This window comes from Lipophrys pholis (assembly GCF_963383615.2).
Source record: "Lipophrys pholis genome assembly, chromosome: 21".
Lineage (NCBI taxonomy): Eukaryota > Metazoa > Chordata > Actinopteri > Blenniiformes > Blenniidae > Lipophrys > Lipophrys pholis.
Genome location: NC_137649.1, coordinates 5,158,395 through 5,171,499, shown reverse-complemented (window position 1 = coordinate 5,171,499; position 13,105 = coordinate 5,158,395). Strand labels below are relative to the sequence as shown.

General features: G+C 41.6%; 1 protein-coding gene across 8 annotated transcripts in view; it reads right to left on the bottom strand.

Annotated features, from left to right (window-relative positions):
- myo6a (myosin VIa) overlaps positions 1-13,105 on the bottom strand; it is a 134,305-nt gene that overhangs the window by 96,149 nt on the left and 25,051 nt on the right. For all 8 annotated transcript variants that reach the window (XM_080490683.1, XM_080490687.1, XM_080490682.1 and 5 more), the window contains exons 3-9: positions 9,578-9,647; positions 9,399-9,472; positions 8,249-8,378; positions 7,744-7,849; positions 7,321-7,376; positions 6,242-6,339; positions 5,019-5,183 (exon numbers count right to left, since the gene is read on the bottom strand). In XM_080490683.1, coding sequence (XP_080346809.1) covers positions 5,019-5,183; positions 6,242-6,339; positions 7,321-7,376; positions 7,744-7,849; positions 8,249-8,378; positions 9,399-9,472; positions 9,578-9,647 — 699 coding nt within the window. The remainder of the gene's footprint in view (positions 1-5,018; positions 5,184-6,241; positions 6,340-7,320; positions 7,377-7,743; positions 7,850-8,248; positions 8,379-9,398; positions 9,473-9,577; positions 9,648-13,105) is intronic.

The window sequence follows — 13,105 nt, the reverse complement described above, 5'->3', positions numbered from 1 at the left end:
GTAATTCACAAAGCAGATTAAGCCCAAACAGCTTCTAAGGTGGAAAACCGTTATCAGGAGCGAGGAGGACTTTTAAGAAGCCCAAGAGTTTCTTAAACAGACAAGATGGTGGAAAGACAAAGAGAAAGGAAAGAAGTTCTCCGTATTTTGAACGACAACGATTTAATGACGCTGCAGGAATAATGTTTGTGGTCGACCTCATCAGGGAGGAGCTATCAGCACTGCTCTTCTGTCCAGTTGAGCTTTCTACTTTTGTTTTGGTTTCCATTCCATTTGTTGTTTTTATCATTCTGCCAAATCAAATCTCTTTTTATAAAAGCTCCTCCAATCACAGGAATTGGTGACGCTGCGTCCACGTCCACCATTAATATCAAATACATTAAGAGGTAAAAAATAACCAGCGAGGACAGAAAAGAAGACAATAAGTAAATCAATACAATAATCGGCACGTGAACGAGGTACGTTCAATCATTTCCTGAGACGCTTCGTGAATATCGGCAGTTCTTTTTTGAAAACGGGTTCCAGAGTGGAGAGTCTTTAAAATGCTGCCTCAGCTCTGACGTGTGGACGGGCAAGACTGTGCGTCTGTGCTGAAAACGATGATGTCATGTCATTGATTGATATGTATTACATTGGTTTGTGTCATTTTAGACGAAAAGCTTTTAAAAAAACAACGGGGGAGAAAAAAAAAACTTGCGTTGACAGGGTCTCAGCTAAAAATATGAATCCCATTCAGTGATCACAGATGTTCTGCAGATATGAGCAGCACAAAAATGTGTAACTGGAGAAATGGCCCATGTGATTGTGTGAGTTTGCTTAAAATAGCCGCTTGTTTACTCTCCAGTGCACGCTGCATAGGAGCCAAGTGACAAATAACACACGATCCAAATCAACATTATGGTGTTTCACTGCGACTGTCTCCCAGAACGGGAATATTTGGAACCAGGGAGGGAAACCTGGTTTGTTTTCCCGCCGCTTCAGCGTTAGCGCCCTCGAAAGAGTCTCAATGAGCCACAAATATCGGAAAAATGGGGGAAGGTATCCCTAAGGGAGCCCCATATTTTATATACAAGTAATAAAATGCACATCAACTTTAGTCCACAGTTGTATAAAAGCTTTATGTGGAGTTTGAATCGATGTCAAGTTTATTGACGGCCCTCTTGTTTGTTGGTGCTTCTATTTAGACGCTGGCTTTGTTTGTGCAGCACTCGTCTGGATGATTACATTAGCATTCGCAGAAAAGGCCCGCGCGGCCCTCGGGTAGCGGCTTCAGTGGCGGTTTTAACGGCCCGGCACCAGCTGGCCCGGCCGGCTAAATGCAGGGGAACCAGGTAACGAGGAACGTGAATCTCCCCCGGTGTCTCTGGGACTCGATCCGGAGCTCGTCCTGTTCCGAGAAGAGAGCTTCTTCATTTTATGGCTTCGTAGGACGAACAGATGGACGTAAACCGAAAGCTTGATTACGGGACAGCTCGACGATCGTTCAGCTCCGACGCAGTACAGATGGGACGGGTCCTTCAAGCTTTGCCCCTCCTGTTTACCTCCTGGGGGTAAACCGATGCTCCTCAACGCAGCACGGAGGGAAAAAAACGCCACTTCACCTATTGACTCACATAAATACTCCACTACTTTCATGTCTGAGGGGATTCCATGTAACAGTGTCTGCACAACTTTGTAGGAGTAATCCTGTAGCACATCTTAACCAACTAAATTTGAAATTTGTCACAGGGAACAGCATTTATACAGCAAAAACAGACTTTTGGGTAAAAATCTCCCATAGATAAAGCTCATTTGGGACCAATTCTCCCTGTTGGACTCTTTATGGAAGCTCATATTTATGAGTTTGTACTGCCCTGGAACAAAGGATTTGTGAAAATGTGACATATATATGAGTATATGATTTGATTCAGGTCCCGTTTACACAACAATGTATTCAAGTGAAAACAGCATGCTTTCGTTGTTTTGGGGGTCCGTTTACACACTGAAAATGCAATTAAATAAACAAAACAAAACAAAAAAAAACAGCTCTCGAGGTGGAACTTTGTGAAAACGCTCCGACTCTGTCTCCATGGAAACGGCGAAAAACGCAACATTTTGGAAATGCTCCGAATCTGTCTCCATGGAAACAGGAGAATGCAACGTTTTGAAAACCTTCCGACTCCGTCTCAGTGAGAAGAGCGGATAGTGCAATTTTTTTTTTTTTTTTAAACTATGCTACTGCAGATACACACCACGGAAGTAGTGAATAGCTGTTCTACACATGCTCAGTCGATTCACAATAACAATGTTTCATGACTCTCAGTCCAGATTCTCCTGGACTTGTTACAGTGACTGTCAACTATAAAACTACCAACAATCCAACTTGGTCATCTGTCCACTAGAATGTCTGTGTTCTCCGAGTGTTGGTGTTTATAGCATATTGTTCTCTGCATGCATGTGTGTGTGGTTTCATTTCACACACATAACAACAGTATTTAACATACTATAACTTCTACCGTTTCCGTGTAAACAGACGTGGTTTTTAATGCGTTGAGGTATAAACGCGCAACTTTTCTGAAAGAAAACGTCGTCTAGACCGGGACTTGGAACACGTGTTTTTCATTGTGGATAAAGATAAAGTTTCTCATGTGTAGGCTTGAGGTATGAACCCCTCAAGGGCTTTGAAACTCTCGGGGTTCGTGTCCTTAAGCATTCCCATTCTTCTGATGAAACACAGAAAAAGTCTCTGCTTGAATGAAACAAATTCACTTCAACTGCCGACTTATTCTTCCTCGGCGTTCCCTCTGTGGCATGTATGGATTTAAACTTGTAAAAGGATCGAAGCTGCCCGACAGCTGGATAAAACCCGACTCCAGGAAACTCTGCCTTTGGGGTTTTTATATGCATATATTTTTCTTAAAACGCCCATTGAGAGTGCACCTCGCTTCCTCTCGCTGCTGTTTGTGCTCCCATTAGATCAGTGGATCTTCAGTGGAACACTGTGGATCTATGAAGCCATTAGGAGCAGCTGGAGTCGGGGCAGGAGGGGTAATAAGTTGCAGGGGGAACGCTGTCGGAGGCACTTTGAGTCCCGGGAATGACGCAGGTGAAGGAAGACTATTGAATTGAGAAGAAGTGACGCTGTAAGAAAAAAAAGAAAAAGTGTTTTCATATTTTTGTTCTCCTTCAACAATAGTGGGAACGACTGAGTCATTTCTTCTCTGGGAGCAAAGAAAAGCCCATTTCGGAGCCGATAGCTGAATAAGTGAAGTAGATGGGGGCGTACACTCTGTGACCTGTCGCTCACATCAACAGAGTCTCTGTTACGCCACGGCTGCGTTTCATCGGACAAATACGTGGCGAGCATGAACGCAGTGCTTTGATTTATCGCAGGTCACTCAGTCTCCTGTGTTGGGTACATTGCGAAAGAGAAATCGATAAATCACTGATGTATTGGCAGGTCTACTCACGACACCATCTTCTGGTAAAAAAGTGGTACTGCAAGACGAAAAAGACGTCAGCTTGATAACTTCTGTAGGAATAACAAAACCAATATTTTCCGTTACATTTCGCTTTTTTCGAAGCGACAAATATCACATATTGTACCTTTTAACTACTTTCAAACAACTTAAAATTCAGAAGCGATTTTACTCTTACTTACATGTCTCTCTCTCCTATCCTACCTCCCTAACAGTTTTTGCTCGGCTTCTTTCTTTTCTTCATCCTGTTTAGTTTTTTTTGTGCTTTTTCATCGCTGGAGCTCTCCCTACATCTGAAAGCTGTTTGCAACATTCATTGTATTTGAGGAGCTTTTGTCCATTCAAAGTCTGCAAGGACGAGCCGAGCCGCACTATACATAATGGAGAAAAACATATTTTTCAGGTCTTTCTATCATCTGAAGGCCTTTGCACGCCGGGTATGGTGATCCTGGTGCACATCTGACTTTACTACATGTTGGTTTGTAATGAAAATAATACCTAAGCACACAGTTCTTGATAAATCTGACAATTTCTGAACTCAATGTTTTCTACGGAGGCTAAAGATCAAAACTCAAATCTTTTATTGAGCAACAGCAGCTGCAGCCGCAATGTAACACAAGCATTGGTCTCCTCAGCTGCAGCCGTTACTGTGGATTTGTCTGGAAGTGGAGGCTCTACCTTCGCTGTAAATTGTGCGCAGTGATCTGCTGCCCTCTGGTGTTCACCCGGAGGGATCGCATCAGAAGGGTTTTGAGTTTACTCTCATCTCGCAGTGAAAATACCTCTGGTTTGAGAAAAAGGATGGAGGGTTTCCAGGTGTGTGTGTGCGTGGAAATTATGGTGTCCTCCGACAGTAAAATGGATCGTAGGTGTGAATGTGAGTGAACGTCTGTGTGTGTCCTGTGATGAAGTGGTGACCTTCTCCAACAACCAGCTGGAATCAGAACCGGAGCTGGATAAGGTGCTGCAGAACATCCATCATTTTCTCAAACGGCTGCAGACATCGGTTTATGTAACTTCTACAAAAACCCTGAATATTGATTATACTGCGATAAACTCACACACACATTCAGATTTAAGTCGAGATGAGACACGCACACACACACACACAAATTGAAACACAAACATGCACAACTGATTTACACACTTAAATCACTTAAAACACAAGCATACACACACACACACACACACACACACACACACACACACACACACACACACACACACACACACACACACACACACACACACACACACACACACACACACACACACACACACACACACACACACACACACACACACACACACACACACACACACACACACACACACACACACACACACACACACACACACACACACACACACACACACACACACACACCTCCATCAGCGCTGTGATCAATACTCCAGCCTGCTGAGATCATCTATCACCCCCCCACCCATCCATCCATTTCTGTCTGTTTGACTCACACACTCCCGTCAGCGTGCAGAGCTCCTTCATACATCAGGACAAACAGAAACCAAGGCAGCGATGAAGACGTCGGCCTGCGTTACCCTGAATGTGTCCGGAGAGCTGAGGTGGAACTTCTGCCGGATGTCTTCGGGCGCCCCGGCGCACAGGCGGTAGAAGATGTGGTAGTTCCTCTCCTCGGAGCTCTGCCTGCAGATCCTGGACTTCTCCAGCAGGTAGTGGGACACGAAGCCGCCCACCACAGCGTTCTGAGCACCGAGGAGACAACACTTCAGCTTCTGTCCGAATCACTGCGACAAGCGACTTCCAATTAAAGTTAAATGTTGATATGACAACAAGAAGTTCGGTTCCTATGAGTTCTCAAGAAGGAAAACGCAGAGAATAACAAAACACTTAGAAGAATCACACCGATTAGGGTGATGAATAGAAGTTTGTGGGCACTGGACAAAAAGGAGGGAATGTATAATAAATAGAGGAGGATAAAGTCTAACGACTGCGGGTTTGTGCTGAGTCAGCACCGTTACTGTATTAATGAATGAGATCAACCAACAGATTATAACACTGAGTCCCTGTTGCTCTTTGGGATCATTTTTCTTTTGTGACAGCTTACTGTTTGTACAAACGCTGCAGTTTAGTGCTTTAAATACTGAATAATTCAATACTGGGGTAATACTTGGAGACTAACTTTTATACTTGCTTTTATATATAAACAATAGAACACAACAGAGATCTGCTGAAGATTGTAAACATTAAACCAGAGGCAGATACTAAACACCGTTTAGTGTCTATTCTTCTTAATGTCATTCATGCAGTCCTTTAGTCCATCATTAAGGTGATATAACTGAGTGTCATCAGCATAAAGGTGTGGTCGGTTTAAAATGAAACAAAAGTGGTCCGAGGACGACGCCCTGAGGGACTCCACATGCTAAGTTCAGAACAGGAAAGAAAAAGTTTTCCATCCTGTAATTCATCCTCACAAATGATAAACGGCTGTGTTTTTAAAATGTTCTGATTGAGATCGTATTACAAGATAAGATGTCAGAAATAATCCTAAAGTAAAAAAATGTTTTGAAGTTTTCAAAAAGTTAAACACATCTGTGTTTGTATGCTCATGGAATCAGAAGTCTTGTGTTTATTATCAATTTAAAAAAAAAAAATTTAATTGCTCCATCTCACCATTAAATCTCCAACCAGATTTAAATTGCAAATTGGATTAATTTGGATTTAATCAGAGGAAAATGTGAAGTTTCTTGATAAAATTACGGAGGTTAAAAAAGAGAGAGAGAAAAAGACGTTTCTGGGGCACCTTCTCGTTGAAGTGGATCTCCACAAACTTCCCGAAGCGACTGCTGTTGTTGTTGCGGACTGTTTTGGCATTTCCAAAAGCTTCCAGCAGGGGATTCGCTGCAGGAATGATGAGGAAAAAACAAATCAGAATTTACCACGATATAAGGGGAAGTTTCAAAAACAAATTCGACATCATTCAGCAAGATTTGAGCGTCTTCGTAAGGAAATTTCTCAAAGATGAAATTTTGATTCTGAATAGGTAAGTGAGGTCTACATGTGTGATCCGCGGCCTGTTTTATTGGCGCTGACTTTCCAGCCACTTATTCGGGGTATTTTCCTTCAGATATTTTACTGCAAGGAAAAACCAAAGCTGGATTTGGTTTTTGTTTAAAAAAGAAAAAAAAGTAAAGCAATAGAAGAATATAAAAGGAGAAAATAAAGTGCAAATATGTTAAAAACTAAGGTTAAAGGGTCTAGAGTAATAATAAATGAAATGTAATGTAACTAAATTAAATTAATACTTTAAAAAATATATAACATTATTTGAAAAGAATACTTTTGAATAAATTAATTCTATATATTTAAAAATATTTTTTTAAAAATCCAATGAAATGAAAAATAAAATGAAATAAATGTAAAAACAATTTATGAGATTACATGAAATGACTGTTTATTTCCGACGCTCCTCACCTGTGGAACACAGACCTCTTTTAAATCATTACTAAAAACATAATTATTTGCTCAAGATATCCAAAAACAATTGCTTTTAGTTATCTTATTACTTTTATCTTAATAAAAAATTTGACCTGACTCATTCTCTTTATCATGTTTTTCTTATTTGCCTTGTTTAAATGTGTTTCTGTTCATTCATTGTAAATCACTGTGACCTGCCTTCTGTCTGAATGGTGCCATAGGAGTACATTTCTCTTGTCGTTACTTGAATATATGTACATAAAAGTCACCAGAATTCCCAAAATCTCATTTAATTCCAAGCATCAAACGGGCTTGTCAGTGTCAAACACACAGTGCGTCTGAATGAGGAGCTGAAATGGTGTTAATGTGCTGTTGTCTGTTAGAGGCAGTGAGACGTGACGTTACCCTCCACAATCCGCTCGTCGATGTCCTGACCGGTGCCGTAAGAAGTCGTCAGGTATCTGTGAAGATACAAAGAAACTCCATTTGATGGTTTTAGGAAAACTGATCAAATAAAAGACGACGTCTCAAGATGTTAAATAAAGATTCAGTGAACAAGCATTTGCTGCACAAGTCCAATGATTTTAATGCAATTTTTATTAACATGAATACAATATTAATAATAATATATGACAGATCAAATTTAAATAAGGAAGGAAAGGAGAGAGAGAGAGAGAGAGAGAGAGAGAGAGAGAGAGAGAGAGAGAGAGAGAGAGAGAGAGAGAGAGAGAGAGGGATTGATTCTCTGTAATTAACTCATCTAATTAAAAAATAAAATTAAACTTAGAGGTTGTCATGGTAACCAGTCAGCAGTTAAGATTTGCTCACCTGAGCACAAACTTGGTATTTTCAGTCTTTCCAGCTCCGGATTCTCCTGAGACGATAATGGACTGGCTCATCTTCAGCACCTTCATGTCCCTGTACGCCTTATCAGCTGTTACACACAGACACAGACACAGACACACAGACACACAGAGACACAGAGACACAGACACAGACACAGACACAGACACAGACACAGACACAGACACACAGAGTTTGGACCACTAGGTGGAGATATGCTGACGACTAAGCTGAAGCTCCAGGCTGCTCTGTGGTGGTACAACCTGTGATAAGCTGGTAATCAATATTCAGCCCTTTAACCGGGTTCCATTGTGTTGGATGCAGGAAATGTCTCATTACATCAAACGAATTAACAGAAGAAAAATACAAAACCATAAAGCAGACAGAAAAAACAGCCTGACGAGCTACAGATTCACTTTATTTGTTGACGGATGGCTGTAGTGTGTTATTAACTGAATATATGAGCAGTGAATGATGCTGTTTAGCTCACCAATGGCGTAGACGTGAGGCGGCAGCGTGCCCAGAGACCGGCCCCGGTATTTCTTGATGGTATCTGGTGCGTAAAGCTTTGGGATGTCATAGTACGGATTGACTGCGATCAGGATGTTGGCTACAAAGGTCTGGTAAAGGAGGATAAGAGGCGGGAAATGATTTAATCGAGGAGTAATTTGGACACAATCCAACTCTTGATTTGCTGTAAACCACTTTTCATCCCATTCCACACGTCTCATGCAGATTTTCACAGGTTTGGTTTTTGCTGAAACTCTTTTCAGGCTTTACAGAGCAGTTCTCTCCTCAGCCACTAGATGTCAGCCTATACCAGGCGGGATCAGCTCCAGGAGTTCAGATGAAGTTCAGCAGTTTTATGAGCTGATCGGAGTGGACGACACCTGCCTGTTTAAAACTTCTTTATGGTGTGCGTCTGTTTGAGAGGAGCAGAAATGAGCTGCAGAGCTAATGATGTTCCTCCAAGAGCTGCAAACACAGTCCCCCTCTATACTGGAGTCGTGCACGCTTTGAGATCCAAGCACAGAACTACAGAATCCTAACATCTACTTCTGCCACCACACAAGCTCACATCCTTTGATCGGGCCATTTTGACTGGATTAAAAGTGACAGAATTGAGAAGAGATTAAATCCAGAGTGAGTGGAGTCATTTGAAATGGCAGGTGATCTGTTCATGTCTTCTTTCAAATTAACAATGGTGATGGGAAAGAAATACTAGAAGACAGGTTAAAAACAACAGTTATATTTATGAGAACGGTGTTATTTCTGTAGTTCCTCTTAAAAAAAAAACAAAAAAAAAAACAAGCATGAATAGAATTCTACCTATTTATACTTTTTATTACTGTATATATTGGAAGGATTTCATTCTAGCGCGGCACAGTGGAGCAGTGGTTTGGACCGTCCGCTCACAACAAGAAAATTGGATTTCAAGCCACAACCTTCCTGGAGTTTGCATGTTCCCTCTATGTTAATTAGCAGTTTCTTCATCATGTTCAATGATAGAAGATGTGACTGAATCAGACATTGTGGAGAAGTGGTTGGTCCGGGGCTTTTTTTTAATGCAAAGTTTGCACGTTCTCCTCTATAAAGTTGAATAGTTTTATTTAGTTTCGTAGGCATTTGCTGATACTCACATAGATTCTGTCTTTGCTGTATCTCACGCGGACGTTGTTGAGCAGAGTGGCCTCGTTCAAGTACATCAATGAACCTGCGAGACACAAACGGGACAGGATGTTGAACGACGACAACGCGCAGGCCGTCCGATCACAACTCTTGAATATAGTGAAGCATCGGGATGAAACAATCAACCTACAGTTGTCCTCCACATGTTTGTTGACATCGTCCTCCGCGGGGAAGACTTGGTTGATGGGAGCCAAAAAGGTCTGAAAGAGAGGATTGGAGATGTCGTCTGTTTGAACTACATAAAAATGTTTTCACTGGAGTCATTCGCTGGAGAGTAAGTCAGCAAATAACCAGTTTTTCAACATGCACAAAGTAATCATCACAAATAAAAATGACTATATTTGGCCAATCAGGTAAAGCCCGATGGATTTAGAGTCCCGCCCACGGGGCAGATCTGATTGGCTGAAGTCACAAGGTGCGAAAAAGAAACAAATAAATTGAGAAAAGTAAAAAATATGTTAATGAGAAGAACCAATCTTGAAGTAAAGACACTTTAACATCATCTGCGTAAATGTTTGTATTTATTTCAAACCCTGTAAGGATTATCACCCGGTCACTGGATAATCGTGCAGCCCAAAGACATTGTAGTGCTTTTCTTGCAAAAGAGGCAGAAAGAAACCATATAAAAATGGAAAAGGGCAAAAAGAAAAAAAACAAGAAGAGAAAAGAAAAAGAACAAAAAAGGATAAAATGAAAAATAAAAGAAGAAAAAGGGAAAAGTGGAAAAAAGAAAAGAAAGAAGATAAAAGATAAAGAAAAAAGAAATTGGAAAAAAAGAAAAAAGAAAAAAGAGGAAAAAAGAGGATGAAATTCAAAATTCAAAAAAGGGGGAAAGGATTAAAAAAATCATAGCGTTCAGTGCTTGAATGCTATGACTGCACCCTGAATCTGACTAAAACACAATGTTATAAAGAAATGCATGTATTTTTCCGGGCTCCTGTTCGGTGTACTGGTTTAACCATGAGTGTGTGCCTGATGAAAAAGTAATAGAGTTGTTCAGTTTCAGCTACGTTTAGTGGCGTATGATAAATAATAAAGGGGCTCCAGCAATAAATGTGTTGTTGTGTTTCACAGCTGCTGGGTGAAGTAAAGGGAATTAGTCCTAAAGCTAGAGGAACTGGTCTCCCAACAACCAGAGTTTTCAAACTAACTTATGCTTAACGTCAGTAACTGTCACTTTAACACGTCTTGCGGAACACTTTAGTCTGAGCTGATCCCGACACACGTGCAGCTTTACAACACTGCGATATCTGATCATTTCAGCTTCGGATGTCGTTTGTAACGTCCTCCCGCGAGATATATGCGGTTGTAAACGCGGAACAGCAGCTGCTGCACAGCCCCATGAATTATTTGGAGGCGGCAGGTAACCTAACCGGAGCGGGGGAAGGCTGGACGATGACTGAGGGCGGTCAGCCGGTCCACAGCAGGGAGCTGCTGATCTGCATTATTTAACATCCATCACCTGACCTTCCACCACATCCAACACGCTCTATATCGACTGACAAATGGCGGAACTGAAAAAAACAAAACACTTTGGTTATGGAAATAACTTATATAGTGAACACTAGTTGCCCTCCATGAAAACTACACTGTTGTCAGCCTTTCTGCCGTTTCCGTGGAAACGGACATTGTTTTCAAAACATTGCTATACAAGTGTCGACCTTTTTGGAAAGCAAAACGCAAAAATGTCAGGTAAATCGAGTGATTTAGGTGTTCACAGCTGTTCTACAGATATATAGGGAGCAGAAAATAGCATTATGTGGTGAGTGAACAAAGAAAAGAAAGGCCTAAAGTGAAAGTAAATATAGACAGTAAATTATGCAAATATCTCAAGTCATATAGAGTCATAAGTTTTGACGATCAAACATGATGATTTCAAAACTTCCTTTCACTTAAATCTAGTTGAGAAACGTCTTCAAAGACCAAGCCCAGTGTCACTGATTTGAGACGCCTCCTCCATGGAAAAATAATGTTTACAGACTCAGTACTACCACCTGATGGGCAAGACTGGAACTACTTGCATTTCACAGAGTATACCTTTAAAGCTCGTCACAAAAAAAAAAAAAAACTTAATCTTGAGAAGTTTCAATGAAACGAGATTTCCGTGGGAAAGGTTGCAAAGTTATTCTACTACAAGTTTACTCTAAAAGCTGCGGGGTCATTAACTAGCCTCGCATTCTTTTAGCTAAACGCGAGCAAGCTGAACTAATGCAGGTGGGTTTATGGGGACACGTGACCTCGGTGTTTTGGAGAGTGTGTGTTGTATTTCTGTGATCACTGGCAGCTCCTGCAGGCTCCCTCCATGCAGGGTCAGGCCCCTTCTGCTGTTAATCTGCCTCTTTAAAGGAGGCGCTGCGGAGGCCTCCGGGCTGCAGCGCCGCGCCGACGTACAGTCGCTTCATTCTTTCCAGCGGTGGCATTTTCCACATTCTCGGCCCGAACTGGACGGATTCCAGAACGCAGCGCCGCGTGAGGAGAACAGAGGAGGAGGCGGTAACACGGGGCCAATAATCTGGGAGGGAAACGGCGAAACACTGTTCACCCTCTCATCACCACTGAGGTGCAGAGCGGGTGAAGAGGTGGTCCAGCAGCGAGACCCTCCCAAAACTGGGATTCAACTTCTGCACAGTATTGACTTCGACCTCCTGGAGATTCAACTAATCCCACAAATATTCTTCTTTCTACGTTGCTCGTTTCTTAGACGCGTCGTTTTTGCGTTTTCGTTTCAGAAAAGTTTCACGTTCACACAGCGATGTTTTGAAATCGATGTCTGTTTAGACAGACACAACGGAAATGCTGTTTGTTATTGTAATGAAACCACACAGACATGCGCCGCATAGAACACCACACTATAAACATCAACAATGGCGAGTACACGGACATTCGTACGGACAGACGACAAAATTCAATTGCTCCTCCAGGTGACCGATTTCATCCCTGCCTGGAAGAAAGAGCCAGTGGTTTAAGTGTTTGCAGCTTTTCTAGAGATATGAGGCGCAGATCCAGAATCTAAAGCCTGCCAACAGCAGTGAGGCTTAACGATCGATACTGAAACTGGCCACCAGCGGGGAATTACGGAGCTTTCGTGTTACTTTTAGGATATTGACCGTTTTTCACTAAAGATACATTTTCTGAACAAAAGACATCCCATGCTGAGTCCCAATAGGTTTTCTTCTAACCACTTTAATATATTTTAACTGCAGGATTTTCACAGTTAATGCACGCAGACGAATGAATCTCAGGTGAGGTTACTTGAACTTTTACCACTCAAGTCCAATTTGTGTCTGAGTGAAAGTTAACGTGTACAAACCTTGAAGAACTTAATCAAAATGTTGGGGAGGTATCGCATAAACCTGAACCACCATGAACCTAAGACATGGTGCTTCATGCCAACTGCCAGAAATGAATAATAAATAAAACCCATTCAAGCGATTACCATATTTTTCGGACTATAAGTCCCATCTGTCTGAAGACGCATCATGAAGAAGAAAAATGAAAGAAGGAGTTATACTGGAGCACAAGATGCATTTATTTTTTATGATCGATAACCCGGCTCCAGCAGCTGTTGTCCCAGAACCTTATGATAAATGTGTTCCTCATCCTGTCCGTCATACTTTTAGCCTTCTTTGTTTTGAATGTGAATTCTGCTGAGCGGCTT